Source organism: Haliotis rubra, unplaced genomic scaffold (genome assembly GCF_003918875.1).
Source record: "Haliotis rubra isolate DU_JTF1 unplaced genomic scaffold, ASM391887v1 Scf558, whole genome shotgun sequence".
Taxonomy (NCBI): domain Eukaryota; kingdom Metazoa; phylum Mollusca; class Gastropoda; order Lepetellida; family Haliotidae; genus Haliotis; species Haliotis rubra.
In genome coordinates this window covers 122,358-144,147 of record NW_025767255.1, presented here as the reverse complement: position 1 = coordinate 144,147, position 21,790 = coordinate 122,358, and the positions used below count along the sequence as shown (strand labels likewise).

Below are 21,790 nucleotides of genomic sequence, written 5' to 3'. Positions count from 1 at the left end.
CAACACAGACTTCATGAGGCAGTAAAAGATAGGGATGAGACGGATTGACGCCTACGACAGGACCAGAACTTGCCGCTGACGCCTGGACGTCTGGGCGTTATATTTGGTTGACATTCCAAACAATACTCTGGTGTCTTCAGTGCGCCTGCTGCCTAGCCTGAATTCGTACACCACCCCGCTTCTATTGGCGTGTCACAGGTATCTTTAAATACATTCAGTTTGCGTGTAAATTATATGAATTGTATTGTGTGGCACTCCTGCTGACACTCCTCTTTCACCTGAAAACGTGATGTGCAAACATGGATATATTTGTCATCAGTTATGTCACATATGTAACTGTAAAAACAGCAGCATGAGTTACACGAATGTAAGCCATGTTCCACTCGGGTATGGATATGTTTGCAAATACACGAGAACGCTGAATGAACAGCTTTTGTTAGTCGTGTTTCCACTGTCTGTGATGTGAACAACAGGGGACAAAGTGTAGAATGCCCACAGGCGGACACGGATACAAAATGAAATATAGAAGGCGGGATGTCATGCAGGGTTACTGCAAGACACCCTGGGTATCACCAAACTCAGGTGATAAGTACAAACATGCTCAAACTCGTACCTTGGAAGATGTAAGGGAACATCTGTCCGTGAATATCGAAAACTGCTTAGACTTGTAGGACGCGAACCCTTGACCGCTTCACCTGTACTGAGGAATCAGTGGAATACCAACAGATGACACCGTCCAGATGGGTACAAAATATCTTGGTCGTATGCCTCTTAAACGTACCCAGTTGGCTGAAAGACATATCCGTGAAAGGCTGACGCGGTGCAGGAATCAAGCACTCTGGAACTTGTCCACCAGTTCAAACTGTAGCAGAACTTGAAGCTGGAATAGGCCTTGGTGCCACCACAAAGAAATTCAGAGGTTAATTCATAACATGCGGCGTTCGGTACAAGCAGTGGTCAATGCAAACTTATATTACACGTCTTATGGATTTATTCTTCTTTGACATCTTGGCATGGCTAGGTATCTTTCTGGAAAATGGCATGTCATTATTCATACAAATATTTTACGCTGGTGGTCAACCTTTCTCGGCCTTCATTTCACTGAACACAGGTATGGTTTTCGAATACCGCGTGACACATTATACGTGACGTCATCAAAGACATATTTGTTGTCAACTGATTGAAATCATTATTCAATTCTACTGTTTTCTATGAAGCTATCGTCGTTTTATAATGTGTTTCCAAATGTGAATAATCTTTTAAACATTTGGTGGCGCTTCATTTGCTTTGATGAGTATATATGCAACTGCAGAAAACAAAATGCCACTCAGATGAAACCAGAGAGTTGACTAATCCACGTCTTCAACACAAAGAAAACAGAAAATCCAGGACTCTCTTGCAGGAAAGTACAAAGCCAGAATGTAGTTATTTTCGAGGGTCGCCATGGCCCTCCGAGCACCGAGCACCCTCATCACCATATACGTCATGAAGGCACAACATCAGCTACACCGGATACCAAAGAACAACCGCATCAGCTCTATGTGACTTTTTCAATGATGATAACCAATTATCTGGCTGAAAAATACTTCATGCTTGTTGCTGAAGAACATTATCTGTGAAATTGGCAAAGATATCGTTGCACTATTACTGCAGGATATATTTAGTGTGAGCCAAGAACGTTCGAGAAATATGTCGAGCAAGGCAGCTACAATACAATCAGACAAAGTGTTGTTTTAAAGGCCCGTGTTGAAACTGTCGTTGATGAAAAAGGTCCACTGGATTATCAATTAATCGGCAGATGTCATCGAGTTGGAAAGGAGAGAGACGGATACTCGTGACATTTGTTACTGGGGGAGAATTACTGAGAAGGTCATGAAAAACTGAAAATTACGGAAATAAACGTTGTGTCTCAGCGAGGACTTGACAAAACAGAGAATCAAAATATTTAAGGAGCCTCGTCTTCTCATTGACATGATACATGTAAATCATACATTTTTATTGCAATCTTATGGTAACATGGCATCGTAACATTTTGTCAAAGAATATTTTAATCAAACTACGTCTTTTCCGTTACGGTTCAGTAGAAGTTGATAACCCTTTATGTTAAGAATATTTACTTGTTAGGAATATAATACTGTCTAATCTAATGGGAGTGTGTCGGTTATCATATTCCGATGCTTTTGGACTCACCTGTAATCCGGCATTGTCTGGAATAGCTACTCAAGCAGGTATTTCGACTACATTGTACATAGGTGGGCAAGCACATACCTCACCCATCTCACATTACATCAAAGCCAACGGTTGTGTGAATATATACTGCCCCAAAAGTAGAAATGCAAAACGGATAAAAACGTATAGTATTACTGAAATAGTATTCCACATCAAAACCAAAGGTTGTGTCAACATAATATTTATATCTTGGACATCATCATATGCCCAATTTTAGAAGAATGCCATTGCATCTGTAACGCCACCGAATTGTACTTTATTTTACTTTATTGCACTAATTTGTAACTGTTAAAATTAGCAATTGTATTTCTGTGGTATTTCATGGTTTCAAACTGCATTATTTTGAGTTCAGATTTGTGGGTTAACTTTGAAACTTTGACAGTTGCTATGGGTGGATTTAAAATACAATACTCGTGTCTCCATACAAGTCAGGACTACAGATAGAGGGTGTGTTACACCAATATAGCAGCAGCTCTGTATAGTTTCATATTATGTAAATCTATTCCTTTGTGGCCATTCTCATACAGACACAGTAATCACGAAGCATCACTCTGCTCACACAACCATTTTAACATTTTCCATATATCCGTTTTATGTGCCTCTGCACGCAAGTTCACACGCCTAAACTACGAACGATAATTATGTCGAGGTGCAGAAAACTTCGGTTTCAGAACTGAATCTCCCATATTGGTCCAGGCATTGTACAACATATTTGGCTATTGGTGTTTTCCAGGTAAAAGAAGGTCTACCTTTAAAACGTGTTAAATAGCCATATAAAGTAACAATTTACACCAAAATCTAATCTATGAGATTTCATTGTTGGATTAAAAGCAACAAACGACTGACCTTATCCCATACATAGCGCCTTTCGAAATTCCAACTTGAGAACGAGCTGTAGCTGTGACGCCGTTTCCCCTTGTTCACCTATTTGTTTGTTGTCATCGCGTACATACATGTGTGATCAGGGGAACTAGCTCGGAATTGAGACGAACAATACGTTGACAAAGACGAAGGATAGGTTGAGTTCAAACTTCTTTAGTTAGTTACACAAGACATGACAAACAAGTATACATGAATGAGGTGAGCGGAGTTCCAGCTCAACCCCAGGGTGTTTTCTATGAGCAGCGTTATCCTGCTGGCGGTCGTCCTTACACAGACAGTCGGAATACCGGACTCCTTGATAATATAGATGTGAGCATATATACAGTTCTTGACATCAACGGACAGGCGAACACTCAACAATGGACAGATAGAGAAACAATAGCACTTCATTGACCAGTTGATGTGATGGCAGACGCGGCCAAGGGGGATGGCAAGTTAAGGCTATAAATGTCATATACAATAACTAATGACGGTGGCAGATTGGTACAGGGTGGCTGACAAGACAATGTAGTGATAAGGATTAAGAGTGCAGATTGAATAATTACAATTAAGTCACTCATGGCTTGGCTACATAGTTTTGGTTTTTTTTAAATATTTGGACGATGGCTGTCCTGAATTAGATTCTATAACAGTTTGCTTGAGGCCGAATTCAGCAATATTCAGCTATACGGCGGCGGTTTGTAAATAATCAAATTTGGACCAGACAATCCAGTTATCAACAACACGAACATCGATCTACGCAATTGATGACATGTTTCATATTCTTAATATAACGAAGACGCGAAATAAAGTATTCCGATGCGTGGGGGGATAGCTCAACAGCAAAAGCATCCATTGCCATATATCTAAATGTCCGATTTAGCGGGGAGGAATGTTTCGACAAAACAATGTCAGCATGGACAAAAGAAACAGAAAGCAACTGGACATGCCGATTTGTGTTTCTTGCATTATAAACATCTGTCTGTCAGGGAGATCCAGAAAACTGAAAGAACTTCAAGGCACTTTTATATTGTGGATCACAATCACATATTCATTCATGGTCTTTCTACCTTGAAAACCTTGTGTTCATTTGTTTCCGAAGGAAATCTTATTCTTAATCATCCTCCGATGACTATTTAAGGCTGTGACTAAATCTAGGATAGGTTTCAGTATGACAGAAAGCTGTTCTATGCCGTGGCGTTTGCGTAAGTAAGTGACTTAGTGTAAGTATGTACGTAAATGATTACATATCAAGAAAACACTTTTAGAATATATTTTTTTTGAAAGTATGGATTCTATAAATGCAATTTTATGTCAGTCCCTTCGTGTTTCAGTGTGTAAATTCCAAAAATATCGATACAAAACTGACAAATGTTTGTTTGAAAAAAGAAATGTAAAATTGTTCATCCTCATGATGTAAGTCATTGCGAACAAATGTTGACATTTTACAGTTACTGTTAACTCGTATTCTTGAAAATGATAACCCATGCAATGAAGAAAACATAGCATAATAAAATATAGCGATTTTTTGCAAATCAACAATTCACACGAACTATTTGAGCTTCTCTGGAGTTGAAATGTGAAGGTGAAAAAAGTATATAAAAGAACGTTGGAATAACAAACAAACGCAACCGCTGTCATTTTGAGCCACTTACGCAAAGGCATAGTATTCACGTGCAAAAGGCACAACAAGCATTACAAAAGTGCATGGTTCTCTATTTTGCTTCACTTCGGTTAAAACTCTCAGCACAGATTTCATAATGCCAAGGCTGAACGATGCTCAGACGAACAGCGTCATCGGACGATTCAGGCGAGTCCAGATCAGAGGTTGCGAGCTCGAGTTTTTTTAATGTCTCCCATAGCACGATACGTCCTGTTAGAGGCGTGATTTTGTCCAGGCAGCATCGTCAACTACGACTGCAATGGTGTTCGACCGCGCAGGGTATGGCCTCAGGGACGATGGAGACGCGCATGGTTTAGCGATGAATCCAAATTCATGCTTTGCAGACATGATGCAAGGGCCCGTGTCTACTGCCGAAGAGTTGAACGCTTCGCAGCAAATTGCATACAGGAAGTGGACAGATTTGGTGGATGATGTGTCATGTTGTGGGGGACCATCTCATACACCCGCAGATCGAAATTGGTGCTCGTCCAAGGCAATCTAACGGCCGCTCCGTGCTCACGCATCGCCTTGTCGACCGCCAGAGGGATCTGTTCCAGCATGACAACGCCAGATCTCACACAGCACGTGCTACAGTGGACTACCTGGCCAATAACAACATCAATGTCTTCCCCTGGCCATTCCGTCCCCGGATCTAAACCCAATTGAACATTTGTGGGATCAGATCGATTAACGTGTACGTCGACGTTGTGATCCGCCATTGACCCCGCAACAGTTGTTCAACATGCTACAGGTGGAATGGAGAAAAATTCCACAACGAAACATCCAACAATTGATTCAATCTGTGCCAAGGAGGTGTCGTGCAGTTCCAGCAGTAAGAGGTGGTCATGCGACGTAATAACGTCAACGCCACCTCGTGGACAGCAGTGATGACTGATGACCGCCATTCTGGTGAAATGTGCACGGAATACCAATGTATTGCTCAGTGTTGTACCACTGATTTTCGTTGATTTACATGTGACTGAATAACACCAATTTTTTTCAATGATATTTTCCTTTTCCGTTTCTTTTTTTGAAGAGTGTATGTATATATGCAGCGGTACCACACGATGTGTCTACCTAATGCCTCCTTAACGTGAAGGTCGCTGATGTTGACCTAATGACAATGCATGCAGCCACTGATCGGCAATCAATTTCTTTTCGGAATATTTGGTATTTGAAAGGTGGGTTGATCTTTGGTCTGATTATTGCTAAGTTTAACAAGATTATACGCATGATTCATGTCATCTTGCCACAGTTACACAACGTTCATAATTCACGTCATCTTGCCACAGTTACACAACGTTCATAATTCATGTCATCTTTCCACAGTTACACAACGTTCATGATTCATGTCACTTTGCCACAGTTACACAACGTTCATAATTCATGGCATCTTGCCACAGTTACACAACGTTCATAATTTATGTCACTTTGCCACAGTTACACAACGTTCATAATTCATGTCTCTTTGCCACAGTTACACAACGTTCATAATTCATGTCACTTTGCCACAGTTACACAACGTTCATAATTCATGTCATCTTGCCACAGTTATACAACGTTCATAATTCATGTCACTTTGCCACAGTTACACAACGTTCATAATTTATGTCATCTTGCCACAGTTACACAACGTTCATAATTCATGACATCTTGCCACAGTTACACAACGTTCATAATTCATGTCATCTTGCCACAGTTACACAACGTTCATAATTCAACGTTCATAATTCATGTCATCTTTGCCACAGTTACACAAACGTTCATAATTCATGTCATCTTGCCACAGTTACACAACGTTCATAATTCATGTCATCTTTGCCACAGTTACACAACGTTCATAATTCATGTCATCTTGCCACAGTTACACAACGTTCATAATTCATGTCACTTTGCCACAGTTACACAACGTTCATAATTCATGTCATCTTGCCACAGTTACACAACGTTCATAATTCATGTCATCTTGCCACAGTTACACAACGTTCATAATTCATGTCATCTTGCCACAGTTACACAACGTTCATAATTCATGTCATCTTGCCACAGTTACACAACGTTCATAATTCATGTCATCTTGCCACAGTTACACAACGTTCATAATTCATGTCATCTTGCCACAGTTACACAACGTTCATAATTCATGTCACTTTGCCACAGTTACACAACGTTCATAATTCATGTCACTTTGCCACAGTTACACAACGTTCATAATTCATGTCACTTTGCCACAGTTAGTTCATAATTCATGTCATTTGCCACAGTTACACAACGTTCATAATTCATGGCATCTTGCCACAGTTACACAACGTTCATAATTCATAATTCATAATTCATGTCATTTTGCCACAGTTACACAACGTTCATAATTCATGTCATCTTGCCACAGTTACACAACGTTCATAATTCATGACATCTTGCCACAGTTACAAAACGTTCATAATTCATGTCATCTTGCCACAGTTACACAACGTTCATAATTCATGTCATCTTACCACAGTTACACAACGTTCATAATTCATATCATCTTGCCACAGTTACACAACGTTCATAATTCATGTCATTTTGCCACAGTTACACAACGTTCATAATTCATGCCATCTTGCCACAGTTACACAAAGTTCATAATTCATGTCATTTTGCCACGGTTACACAACGTTCATAATTCATGACATCTTGCCACAGTTACACAACGTTCATAATTTATGTCACTTTGCCACAGTTACACAACGTTCATAATTCATGTCATCTTGCCACAGTTACACAACGTTCATTATTCATGTCATCTTACCACAGTTACACAACGTTCATAATTCATGTCATTTTGCCACAGTTACACAACGTTCATAATTCATGTCATCTTACCACAGTTACACAACGTTCATAATTCATGTCACTTCTCCACAGTTACACAACGTTCATAATTAATGTCATGTTGCCACAGTTACACAACGTTCATAATTCATGTCATCTTTCCACAGTTACACAACGTTCATAATTCATGTCATTTTGCCACAGTTACACAACGTTCATAATTCATGTCACTTTGCCACAGTTACACAAAGCTCATAATTCATGTCATCTTGCCACAGTTACACAACGTTCATAATTCATGTCATCTTTTGCCACAGTTACACAACGTTCATAATTCATGTCATTTTGCCACAGTGACACAACGTTCATAATTCATGTCATCTTGCCACAGTTACACAACGTTCATAATTCATGTCATCTTGCCACAGTTACACAACGTTCATAATGCATTCCATTTTGCCACACATGTCTACATTACATGTATATTCAGTCATGCCATTGTGACACACCTCTACATTTACAGCTTGTTCAGCTTGAGCTGAGCTACTCTTCATATGCATGACCCGGGAGGTCAAATGGTACACACGGCAGGTCGAGTTAACTTCATTAAATAGGGGGAGCAGAGAATGTTATTAATATTGCTGCTCGCTACCTTAAAGCCTGGATCGGAAACATTAAACCATCTGTAGCTTCTTTTTTAAGTTTAAAGAAAGTTAGGACGTTGCTGGCGATTTCTCGACACATAGATGTCAAAAGGCGACTTTGTCTCGGCTGTTCGGACATGTTGACAATCAACTGACAAAGATGCACCCCTTCACAATAATAGACCCAACCAGTTGTGACACGGACACGTAATGCATTAGTATTCACTTGATCAGATCAAGCTGAACAAGCTGTAGTAAATTTATTTCCAACCATAATCCTACTCAGGTTTATCTGGGCCTTGTTTCTATTCATACATCAGGTAGAGAAACATGTGGTTGAGAGAATATGTCCTATTTGTGCTGATGGTGTAGAAGACGAAGAGCACGTACTAGTAAGATGTTGTCTGTATGAAACCTAAAGAGGAGAATTATTGAAAAAATGCGAAGCAAAAGAAAATTTCCAGAATTTCGGTGATCCTCGGAAAGTCAGTTTTATCCTGTCTACCCAGGCTGTGATATATTTAAGTGCCCAATACTGCTTTAACATATCATCTAAAAGATATAATTTTCTATACTCTTAATTCATGTTTGTATTTTTTTATACGTTTTATAGTGTATATGTTATGTTTATCTGTATTTTAATATGCTCTCTCCCACAACCCTGCATAGGGTGGCTCGTTACATTTTATACATGTACACTTTCACATACGATAAGTATTTTATATATTAATATTTTTATTTTTTTCATAAATATATACTGAGTCAAAAAAGAAACTTCACAGAATGTAATTTGAAAAATAATGAATAATTTTTCTCTGACGATACGTTTTCTTCATATGCACGTGTTTGCATTGGCCTCAAGAATTGGAAAAAAACACTTTTAAACCACAGTTCTAACGGTAATTGAAATGCCATGATTGTCAAATGTGCAACGTGAACGTGCCGTTGGCATGTTGCTAGCGGGAAGATCAGTTATTGACGTCGCAAGAGCAATGGGATGCAGCCGTCGTACTGTGTATGACTTGCGAGGTCGTCTACAACAAACTGGCACAACTTCTGATCGCCCAAGGTCGGGTCGTCCACGTGTGACGTCACGAGCAGAAGACCGTAAAATCGTCCTACGTCACCTACGTGACAGATTTCTGCCGGCTACACGAACCAGGGCTGAGATGTTTAGAGGTCGACTGTCCTCACAGACCATTCGAAATCGGTTGCGGGCTGCCAATCTCCATTCTCGACGTCCATATCGTGGGCCAGTATTGACGCCGTTTCATCAACGTCAACGTCTGCTGTGGGCCCAACGTCACCTCCGATGGACCCAGAGAGACTGGAATCGAGTCGTCTTTAGCGATGAATCCAGGTTTACCCTCAGATTCGCGGACGGCAGGCATAGAGTCTGGAGGCGACGTCGTGAACGGTATGCCCAATGTTGTGTACAGGAAGTCGACAGATTCGGGGGCGGAAGTTGCATGGTGTGGGGTGCTTTCTGTGGGAACAACCGTTCCCGACTTCTGGTCAACCGTGGAAACCTCACAGCTGCTGCTTGCCGCGACCAGGTGCTCACCCCTGAACTCGCTCCTTTCATGACGGCTCATGGCCCAGGTCTACAGTTCCAGCATGATAATGCTCGGCCGCATACCGCGATGTTGACACGAAATTTCCTTCAAAACGCTGGAATCAACGTCATGGACTGGCCATCGAGGTCTCCTGACCTTAATCCTATAGAGCACGTTTGGGATGCACTTGGGAGAAGGCTTCGTGGTCTTAGGAACCAACCTCAGAATTTGCAGGAACTTTGCGCTGCCTTGCAAGAGCAATGGCGCAGAATCCCCAACCACGTGTTCACAAGCATCAGGCAGTCGATGAGGAGACGGTGTTTGGCAGTGGTGAATGCGCGGGGCGGCCATACACGATATTGAACAGAGAGATTTCGCATTTTTATTCTTGTAACTTGACATTCTGTTTACCCATGTTTTGGAACGGCGGTGTAGCCTAATGAAACTGATTATGGCACTGTCAGTGTATCGAGTACATCACACAGATCTCAGCAATGAAATAATAGCAATTTTACCATCTTACCATCTCTTGTTCTTTTATAGTGCCCTGAAGAAAGAATGTGAAGTTTCTTTTTTGACTCAGTATATATAAACCATTATAATCTGTCATACCTGTCGGTGGTGGTTATTCTAAACACTAACCGTACAAATATGATGAAGTTGCCGAACAGCCAGAGAGACAATAAGCTCACTAAAGTCTGTGTGAGTAGTTATGATGCCCACCCGTGTCGTACCTGTCACCCACCCGTGTAGTACCTGTACATTGTATGTGTTTAAACATGACAAACAGATATCTTTCCCCGGCATTTCAGTCCGCTTGGCCCATTGTACATTCAATTTCAAGATAAGTTATTCCCCGAAAACTGATGAATTATAAAATACTAGTCAGAACAATGTATGTTTCCCTAGTTTTTGGTTATGGAAATAGTTATGGTGCTCGGTCATAACCTTAGAATACCATAGTGACCGAGCACCATAAATATATGCCGTAAATGCATAGTTTTTTTCAACATTGATATTATGTTCTTCATATAAAAGTTATTAGGAAGTAATATTTCTGATAAATGTTCCATCAGTAAACTCATAACTATGTATATGTTACGGTGAATGTGTCAGATCAGGAAATGTGTAAATTTCCTGGAATATTTAGGAAATATGTACATTTCCTGATTCACACAGTAAATGTACACATTTCATGAAATTTTCAGAAAACTTACAGATTTCATTATACTTTTATATGAAGAACATAATATTGACAACAACTATGCATTTGTGGCCTATCTTTAATCAGTTTAAATAAATTGGGTCATTTTGACTTCCACCCTGGGGCAATTTGACCAAAACTAGTACTCCGGGGCAATTTGACCAGATTTGCTGGGGCATATTGTAGCTGGGGCAATTCGACTGGCAATCGGACTTGATTCAATTTATGTTAAAAATACCACTGACAGTAAGTTGCAACAGGGAATTTGAATGATGGAGAATATATGAATCTCGTGGGTACTTCTTCCTTCTCCAGCCTAGCTTTTGGATTTTCATACCCCATGTGTGCATGTCTCTTTCATATACGTCCGACTCGGAATGATCGGAGCATTTCTTCTGCCTAAATCTGTCTCTTTACTTGGAAAACGGAAGAAATGGTGGCTCTTTCCATTGTTCGATGATTCCGTGCATCCCCAGGCAACGGAATACATCATCGTATCATTTACAAAACGACAGAAACAACACGATTTGTATTACTGTAGTGCTTGTTCTTTGGCAGAGTCTAGTCACATATGACGTCACGAGCAGAAAGGTCACGTGAGTTCCAGCGGAATATGCATAATGGCCGACGCTCAGATAACAGAAACTGTTTTCGCGATTGAAACATAATAAAGCATATTTTTAAAATAAAAATTGGGGTACATGTTTCTGATGACTTTATCTTTCACCCAGCAAATTATTGCAATTGTCTAATAATCTCGGATAATTTCAGCCTGCACTTTATCACTTGATTTGACGTCACAGGAGGGTACGATGACGGCCTATATCTGTTGAAGTCGCCTTATTCTAAGCATATTTGCAAATTCCTATAAACGTTTAAAATAAGCAAGTGTATATTTTCCATAGTATCATTATATTCTGTACCCAACATAATATACCCATATAATGTATGAATGATCTCAGCGTCAAATACAGCACAGGTTGAAGAAAGTTTCTCATGAACGTTTGGTTTGAAGACATTATAGATAGGTATAACTGGTGTTGATTCATGATCTGCTAGGACGCTCCTCGCATACCCCATGTCATTCTGACACACACGGAATATGAATAACCCTGCTGCATATTTAGAGCAATGAAATCTGGGCAAATCCGTGACTTGGACACACAATGTGAAGGTTCCAATTAAACCTGTATAATTACCATTTCATTCACGTATATCTGACCCCTATTATTATGTTTATTATTCATATTATAAGATTTTTAGGCAATTTAATGACTTTATTACTTCGGTTGGTCTTAAAATGTCAGGGCAAAACGCTTTGTCAGCATTAGCATTTTGTTCAGGTATGCGAAAATGGTTTGACACTTGATGTTTCAGTGAGTGAGTTAAGTTTTACGCCGCCTTTAGCAATATTCCAGCAATATCACGGCGGGGACACCCGAAATGGGCTTCAACCATTGTACCCAGGTGGGGAATCGAACCTGGGTCATCGTCGTGACGAGCGAACGCTTTAACCACTAGGCTACCCCCACCGCCAATCATGAAATATTTGTTTTAGAAGGTGAACTATAGCATCTTTACATGTAGTGGGCATAACATTAATCCCTTTCTCAAATGAAGGATATCATAATGAAAGTGCCCTAATTGTTTCATCCTTAAGAATATGCCCTTCGGCTACAAATCAATATTAGATTATACCCATTTCTATATTTACGGCTAAAGAATAGAAACATTATTTTTTCTTCATTTTCACCAGTAATGCTGTTTCCATCTTTTGATTATGGCAACTGCAGCGAAATCAAGAAATGACAGATAAAACTGAATTTAAGAGTAGTGTAAAGTTCTGAATTTTGCCTTCTGTAAAATATTACCATAACCACGATATTAGCCCAGCTTCGTCTACGCCTTCAACCATAAGGTAAGTCTGTTTGGGTAGCCAGTGTGTGTATACAGAAAGAAGTTTGGTCCAATATTTTAGACATTGAAATGTGTCAATTTGCCTGTTATAGTGATATCCAACAAGTTCTGCTTCCTGATTCCACAAGAGAAAATAACGCTTATGCGAGACGAAAAACGACTACACGCGAGGAGATACCGATTACACGAGAGGAGGACAAATTACACGAGAGGAAAAAACATTCCACGAGAGGATATAACGATTACACGAGAGGAAAAACGATTACACGAGTGTAGAAACGACGATTCTGCGAAAGGAGATAACGATTACAAGAGAGGAGAAAGCGATCACACAAGAGGAAAAACGATTACACGAGAGGAAAAACGATTACACGCGAGAAGATAACGATGACACAAGAGGTAAAACGATTACACGAGAGGAGCAACGATTACACGAGTGGAGAAACGACGATTCTACGAGAGGAAAATACGATTACACGCGAGGAGATAACGAGTACACGAGAGGAGAAACGATTACACGAGAGGAAAAACGATTACACGAGGATAAAGGATTACGAGAGGTAAAACGATTACACGAGAGGAAAAACGATTACAAACGAGAGATTCTGCGAAAGGAGATACGACGCGAGAGAGATAACGATCACACAAGAGGTAAAACGATTACACGAGAGGAGCAACGATTACGCGAGAAGGATGAAATACGATTACACGAGAGGAAATATTACGATTACACGATTCTAGGAGATAACGATTACACGAGAGGAGAAACGATTACACGAGAGGAGAAACGATTACACGAGAGGAAAAAGGATTACACGAGAGGATAAAGGATTACACGAGAGGAGAAACGATTACACAAGAGGTAAAACGATTACACGAGAGGAGAAACGACGATTCTGCGAGAGGAAAATACGATTACACGAAAGGTGATAACGATTACACGCAAGGAGATAACGATTACACAAGAGGAGAAACGATTACACGAGTGGAGAAACGACGATTCTGCGAGAGGAAAATACGATTACACGAAAGGTGATGACGATTATGCAAGTGGAAAAACGAATACATGAGAGGAAAAAACGATCACACGAGAGGAAAAACGATTACACGAGAGGAGAAACGATTACACAAGAGGAGAAACGACGATTCTGCGAGAGGAGAATACGATTACACGGAAGGAAAAAACGATCACACGAGAGGAAAAACGATTACATGAGAGGAGAAACGATTCTACAAGAGGAGAATACGATTACACCAACGGAGAAAGCAATATTAGTATCGCTTGATCGTCTCGTGTTATCACTTTATCTCTTTCCCTTTACAACACTGATGAAACCCACGCAAACCCTTGATGATGACATTCCAGTTATTCTGAAGGAAGCAACTTTGTATAGTTAATGTCAGTGCCGTAAACAACTTTTCATACTAAAATAGTAGGCGCAAAATCCACTGCATTGACTTGTCCTCTGCATTCGCAATTAGTCGTATATGGTGAACAGAAATATATAGTAAATTTGATTGGTTGTTTGCTCATTACATAAAGATTAAAATCAGTTGCTCATAGGCTGCATGAATCATGTGTAGCTAAAACATTTTTAAAATCGTGACAAAAATGTCTATATATGTGAGCATTAGGCTTACGAAATAGTTCAATTACAATAGGATGTCTTCGCAGTCACACAGGACATATGACGACAGCGGAAACCTCATGGGTTATTGACTTAAAGGTGATCGAAACAACAGGTACTTTTTGAAGGAGGTGGAGGTGACTTATACAAAAGTGTGGGTCTCCTCCCTCTCTCTCTCTCTCTCTCTCCCTCCCTCCCTCTCCTCCCCTTCTCCTCCCTCCCTCCTCCTCTCTCTCTCCCTCCCTCTCTCTCCTCTCTCCTCTCCTCTCTCTCTCTATCTCTCTCTCTCTCTCTCTCTCTCTCTCTCTCTCTCTCTCTCTCTCTCCCTCTCTCTCTCTCTCTCTCTCTCTCTCTGTGTCAGAAGGGATGTTCACGTCCCTGACACACAAAATTCGTCATAACGAAGGTGATATTTCGATTTGTCGCATGTATAGCGTCATCAAATTGTTGATATGCGGGACAGCTATACAATGCGACACATTAACATGTTCTTCCTCTTTGTCATACACCAGTAGTCTTTTTAGCACCACAGATCCTGAACCAGAGTACCAATTGAAATGTTGATCGTTTTCTGCATCTTATCGTTTTGACTTTATATTTGATTTCAAAAGAGCAATCGCACTTATATTTCAGTTAAAGTGAACTCTTGTCACCACGGCCCATCAACTATTATCACAACGAACGGAAGATGCCAGAGCAACTACAGAACGGGGACTACGTGGCAGTGGCCGGGTACTTCGTGCTGGTGATGGGCATAGGAATATGGGTAGGTCTTCATTCAGTGGTGCCAGATGGCACCAGAGACTGTCGTACATTTATTTGTACTATAGTCTGTTTGCGGTGAAAACGTACCGATGAATTTCACATTAAACAAAAATGTAAATCAAATACAGAGAAATTAAGATTGTGAATCCTCATAATTTTACCTTGCCATTTCAAATTTTAAATCTCAGATTTGTATTCAACTTAGGATAAAAGTTGTTTAACAAACGATCATAGTTTCAAATCGGTATTATTGGTTTGTATTACAAGGGGGTATGCACATTAAATGAAACACCGAGAACAAGGAAGGTTGGTCTAAGTAAACGCTCATCACGTACCGCACGTGCATTTGTTTCACCGTTCCAACAACTGCGCTTACCCCCTTGTAATACAAACCAATATAAGCGATTTGAAACAATGATCGTTTGTTAAACAACTTTTTTCCTAAGTTGAATAAAAATCTAAGATTTAATTTTTAAATTGGCAAGGTAGAATTATGAGGATTCGCAATCTTAATTTCACTGTATTCGATTTACATATTTGTTTAAAGTGAAATTCACCTGTACGTTTTCACTGCAAACAGACTATAAATATCGATACTGTCGGCGGCAGGGAGTGAAAGTTAGAGTTATCACCCTTGTATGTAAACATGACAGACGTGACCGTTCGAGAAGTTTCGGTATGGGACCGTTTCGGGAAGGATGGCTGAATGTAAAAACGAAAAATGGTCGAATCAAGGCCTTTTCCAACCAGCCTTGTAGTTTATCATGTATATCTATTTGGATTCCTGTCACCTTCTAGCATGTGGCGATGAAAAGGTTTTGTACATGTTGGAAAACACTTACTTTAATTGTGATTTCAAGTTGTTAGTTTGGTTGCTTTTACCATAGTTGATCATGTCCCTTGCTTTGCCATTAAAATAACCTATTCTTGGCGTATATCAAGAAGTTATCCCCCTTCCCTTTACATTAAGGCCCCAAGCAGTGATTTAAATTAGAAATTAAGAGGTAAACAATACTAACTTTAACATCCTAAGAAGTGACTATTGTGTTTTATCACTCGCCTTATTTTTGGAAGTTTGTGCTTGTTAAAGATGGAAGGTATTCATGCCTCCATGGCTCGGCGATGCATTCAATTTTAGTTCACTTTGTATGACAATGTTTTCAATTTTTTGTTTACTGATTCAGTAATTCTTCCTCTCCCTACAGGCCAGTCTACGACGCAGTAACAACAGTGCTCAAGGCTACTTTCTTGCTGGGAAACACATGACCTGGTTTCCGGTTTGTAATTTCGTTTGTTTCATCGACGTTCTCTGAAATCTATGGCCACAACCATAAAACATTATTAGGATCACACACCATATTTGACATTGTAAGTTTGGGGTAAATAAAAAATGAGAGAAAAATAGTTGTTTGATTTAAGACCTATGTAATACGATCGAAACGTTTTATGGTAGACTGAGTGAGTGAGTGAGTGAGTGATTATGGTTTTATGCAATATTCCAACAATATGAAGGCGGAGAACACGAGAAATGGGTTTTACACATTGTACCCATGTAGGGAATCGAACCCGGGTAATCGGTGTGCGAGCGAACGCTTTAACCACTAGGCTACCCCACAGCCCACGGTCCTCTGTTGGGCGGGATATGCGCACCTTTTTAGCCAATACCTTAATATATATCTACAATTGGATTCAGAAATCGTGCAATGGAATTTTGTGGCTTGTACTTTCATTTAGTTGTTTTGTAAAAAGGTATACGGAGAATATATTATTTATTTTACGTTTTAATTCGATTTCACATTTGAAAAGCTCCGCCGAAGCTTTGAAATCTCTCAGCGTATATTACTTTTTGAAACGGAGAATGGTACAGAATTTTGAGCCCCGTGATAATTCTGTGTCAGAGTAGTTGCCCACAATGCCATGCTTGTCTTGATAGCGCACTCATGGTCTGGTTACATTGTGTGTTGTGACTCATACAATAGATTACCTGGCTCTGATATATACTCAGCAAATAAATAAAGAACCGCAAAAGTAGAATAAATGGAAAATATCTGAGGGACGTTTGCTGATATTCATAAAGAATGAACACCATTAAACTTTTTTCATGTCTACATGTATCGGGAGTCATTTGTGCGGGTATGATCAAGTGCAATAAAAAATATACCGAAACAGTTGCTGAAACACTAAGACGCAACCACGAGGGAGCACGGGGCCCAAAACAGCAACATAAAAGGAACGTGGAACATGAATTGTTGGGCTATGTATGTCATCATAATTGTACAGTCTGTGAAAAATGAAAACATGCCAGAACTGACTGGAGCTCAACGCGATAACGCCACCGATGACTGCAGACAGGCGACTCTGATTCGCCCGGAGCCAGTTTTTTCCACGCATCGCCCAGCAACATCACAAGTCTTCACAACCGTTTTCAGTAGAAAGGGTCAACAGGTGACTTACCCAGATCAGGTCGATCACTTGTCACAACTCCAGCGCGGAACAGGTGTATTGCGCGATGGAATCACCGCGGCCACCCCTACAGCTGCACCAATACCTGGATTGCTCAGGATTTCAGCCAAGACAGCGAGGAACAGTCTACGCCTCACAGGTGTTCCCGATATGATCACCTTGAGGCTTCGTTCTGAATGGGCAGCATGAGACTGATACGACGTCAGTGATGGCCACAGCAGCGACGGAAACGTGTTTGTCAACGTTTTTGGCTTCTCTGTACTGACGGGAAATGTGTTTACAGACGTCGTGGGGAACGTTATGCTCGAAAGTGCATACAGGAAGTGGACAGGTTTGGTGGCTGGTGTGTAATGTGGCCTGTCTTCTATCATACCGACAGAACAGACCTTGTACTGTGAATTACGGCAATTTAACGGAATAACGTTACACAGATGAAATACTTTTGTTACACGATCCTCATATTATGCAACATGCAAACGTCATTTTTCAACAAGACGGCAAGCCTTTTTGAGGAGCTCAACATCCAGATGGTGCTATGGTCCTCAAGGACTGCAGATCTGAACTCCATTTATGGAGGCTCTTGATCAACGTCTACGACCACGTCAGCAACAACCACAGAATCTCCAACAGTTGGCACAAACATGAGAAGAGTGTATTGGCATTCCACGGCCACAGTTCTGGACTCTCATAGAGGCCATACAACATATTGAGAACAGATGACCTTCACCATGACATTCAATTGTTCCACGTTTGCCGTGATGAACCAAGGTCACTGACAATGACTTGTGCCATATTTGAGCCATTTATTATGATCTGTTGTTAATTTATATTATACATAAAGTATACATCTGAAAAACACTTTTCCGTTTCTTTTCTTTTCTTTTTGCAGAGTATACCGTTACATCATTGGTCTTGCTAGTATTCAGCTGACGGTGACGTAAAGCAATATTCTCTGTAGTGATCAGTGAAAAGATACTGTTTGTAGGCAGACAAAATAGCAAACATGTGATCGGTTTGTGAAAAGAGTTTGCCAATACACATGTATTGGAACCAGCAATCTTTGCTTTCTTTTACCATACAGATAGGGGCATCTTTGTTCGCAGGCAATGTTGGAGCTCCGATGTTCATTGGCTTAGCTGTGATCAGTAAAAAGATACTGTTTGTAGGCAGACAAAATAGCTAACATGTGATCGGTTTGTGAAAAGAGTTTGCCAATACAGAAGTATTGAAACCAGCAATCTTTGCTTTCTTTTACCATACAGATAGGGGCCTCTTTGTTCGCAAGCAATGTTGGAGCTCCGATGTTCATTGGCTTAGCTGGTGCCGGGGCTGCATCCGGGTACTCGGTTGTGGTCTACGAGTGGGTAGTAAGTTCAATAATTCAAATGCAGTTGTGTTCTTTTGGATAATTTCTATTTTAAATTGTCAAATTTAGCATTCCTTATTCCTTATCAAGTAAAGCCTTGTAACATATAACAAAAAAGTGTGTTCGAGAATATTTCGCGTTCTTTTTCGTCCGTCGTAAACTGGAAAGAAACACCAGTATTATTATGTTAACGTTTCTCTTTCATATTGGTTAATACCTTCGTTTGAGAAATCTGTTTTAAAAGTTGAAAAGTCCCACCGAAGAATAGATCCTGTTATTTCTATTTTTATCCAAGTTATGTCCTTTTCATGGTACTAACTAGTAATTAATTCATTGTCTTTTAGGCATCATTCCTGCTAATTAGTCTTGGATGGTTTTTCGTTCCTGTTTTTGTCGCCAGTGGGGTAAGCCATGACCAACCTGTCTCCCAAATGTACCGTAAAGGACAAGGTATGATAAAGGCCCTTTTGGGCCCACAAAATTTCATGATATTCAAAGTTCTACAACATGATAATTTTAGCATAAAAAATGCTAAATAAGTTGTTGAAATTACCTCCATATGGTTTTTTTGTACGTTTTAGTGCTGTTTTTTTCCTCCTTGAAGACCTCAAAGTTAACCTATTTTACAATATCTTCGAAAAACCTGCATTTTCATATTTTCAGAGTGATAAAAAAGTGTGAGCAAAAGCTTGACCCATCCCAATTTTTTCACCACACATGAAGAGAGTAAATTAGAATGCACTCCTAAAAAATTGTGGTGGGTCACGCTTTTGCTCATATCAAAATGTTTAAAAAAGTACATTTTTTCTGGTGTATGAAATTGCCCCATACAACATCTCAAAAATAAACATTGGCGTAAAGTAATATCTCTGAAAACTATCCGTCACATTTACACAACTATACCATGATTCATTACTATTTTGAATGTTTTAGAGCACTAAAATGAACTTATCAAACATGTTTCTTAACAAATTTCAATATCGTAAGGGACTCTCAAGGCTGATTACTTTGAGGTAAACAAGGGTAGTTTTTGGGAGACCCTGTTGATCACTGCTGGAAAAATAAGAAGACATCAGAAGATTTTTCAAAATATGATCAGGCAGCATTCTAAAGGTGAGGATCTTTGTAATTATGCTAGAATTTTATCATATTTGTTCTATCATCTGTTTAGCAAACCCCTCTGTGTCACCTGTCACTGTCAAATAACACTGGCATTCCACTGGATGTAACTGTGTATAAACATACACATTTTAACAAAAATAATGTACCTTGATGTTTTCTAGGCTATATCAGGCTACATTTAATATTGTTAGAATAAGAACATTGTATCAAGGTCTAGCAGATTATGAAAAGCAAGCAGACGTCAAGTGACACATTGTTGCAAAGTGTAATATATAAGCTTAAAGTGGCAAATAGTAACAGTAGAATCTGTAGCCTAGTGGTTACAGCGATGGCCTGTCAGTTTTTTTTTCTGTTATCAGACATTCAGGTTCAAATCCTAATGTTTTTTTTCTTTTTTTCTTTTTTTTTCTTCAAAAGTTAAGTTAAACATTGTAAATTGGCTGACAAAACTTGTGCACATGAAATACAAATTTTTAAACAATTTTTTCTTAAGTTTGATAATGTAAGTTACACTGTTCAAACAAACTTGAATTAACATCATGTAAATCTTGTTTAAGCCTGAAGACACTGACTTTTCCACTTTGTTCCCACACAATAAAGAACCTGTAGAAGGTAAGCATTGTTTCAAAATGTTAGTATGGTAATTTCTTTAAGTAAATATTTACAAACTGTCCAGAGCTGTTAATTAGTGGTGCACTGATCAAACAAATAATTAGTTTATGGATATTTTGTGGGCTGCCAGTCAATTACCGATAACCAAATCACATAATCAATTAAAGCGTTCACTCTTTCTTCTTAAAAATATGTTTACAGAATCAATGACTATTGGTTTCAATTGTCATATTAAAACTGAGGACTGATTACCTTTGTTTTCATGTGCTCTAACAGTTGTTTTTATCTTATATCTATAATTGATCAAAAAGTGGCCTCAACAATTGATTATGCTTTTGGAGGTCAATTCCCTTCCCTATATAACTATACTATTGACATGTTTAGCATTAGAAAAATTAGAAAGCACCAATTTCTTGAACATAATGATAATTCTTTTATGATTTCAAATATTTGTTTTCAGATAAGATAAATTTGCTTGGACTGATTTCAGGAGTGTCATTTCATGAAGATGACAACTTAAAACTTGAGGTGGAAGGTAAGCATAATATGAGTGCTAAAAAATAACCAATATTTTTTTCTTCAATTTTCTAATTTAATGTGACAGAATTTCAGAAATACTGATGTCTCAGTGGTGATTGAATCTGCATAAGCCTTCAAGGCCAGGCTACTGACATTTGAAAATAAATAAGTAATGTTACCCTTGAATAGATTTTTAATATCAAAGTTTTAAAACAGTATTTTCTTTTGATATAAAGTCATCTGTTTTTCAGTTGAGAGAAGATCTGGGTATGGCAGACACCAAAACAATATGCCTGTTTCCAGCAACTCTAGTGATACACGGTTGAATGCTGCAGTTCTTGACAGTGATTCAGAAACTGATTCAGAGATTGATGACCATGTGGATGAAGAGTGAAAGTGGATGTTTTATATATCTTTGCAGTGAATG

General features: G+C 39.4%; 1 protein-coding gene across 1 annotated transcript in view; it reads left to right on the top strand.

Annotated features, from left to right (window-relative positions):
- Window positions 1-21,790, top strand: part of LOC124253912 (sodium/glucose cotransporter 4-like) — a 38,146-nt gene that overhangs the window by 3,034 nt on the left and 13,322 nt on the right. The window contains exons 2-5 of the mRNA XM_046687766.1: window positions 15,150-15,282; window positions 16,487-16,558; window positions 19,007-19,111; window positions 19,455-19,514. Coding sequence (XP_046543722.1) covers window positions 15,205-15,282; window positions 16,487-16,558; window positions 19,007-19,111; window positions 19,455-19,514 — 315 coding nt within the window. The 5' untranslated portion in view covers window positions 15,150-15,204. The remainder of the gene's footprint in view (window positions 1-15,149; window positions 15,283-16,486; window positions 16,559-19,006; window positions 19,112-19,454; window positions 19,515-21,790) is intronic.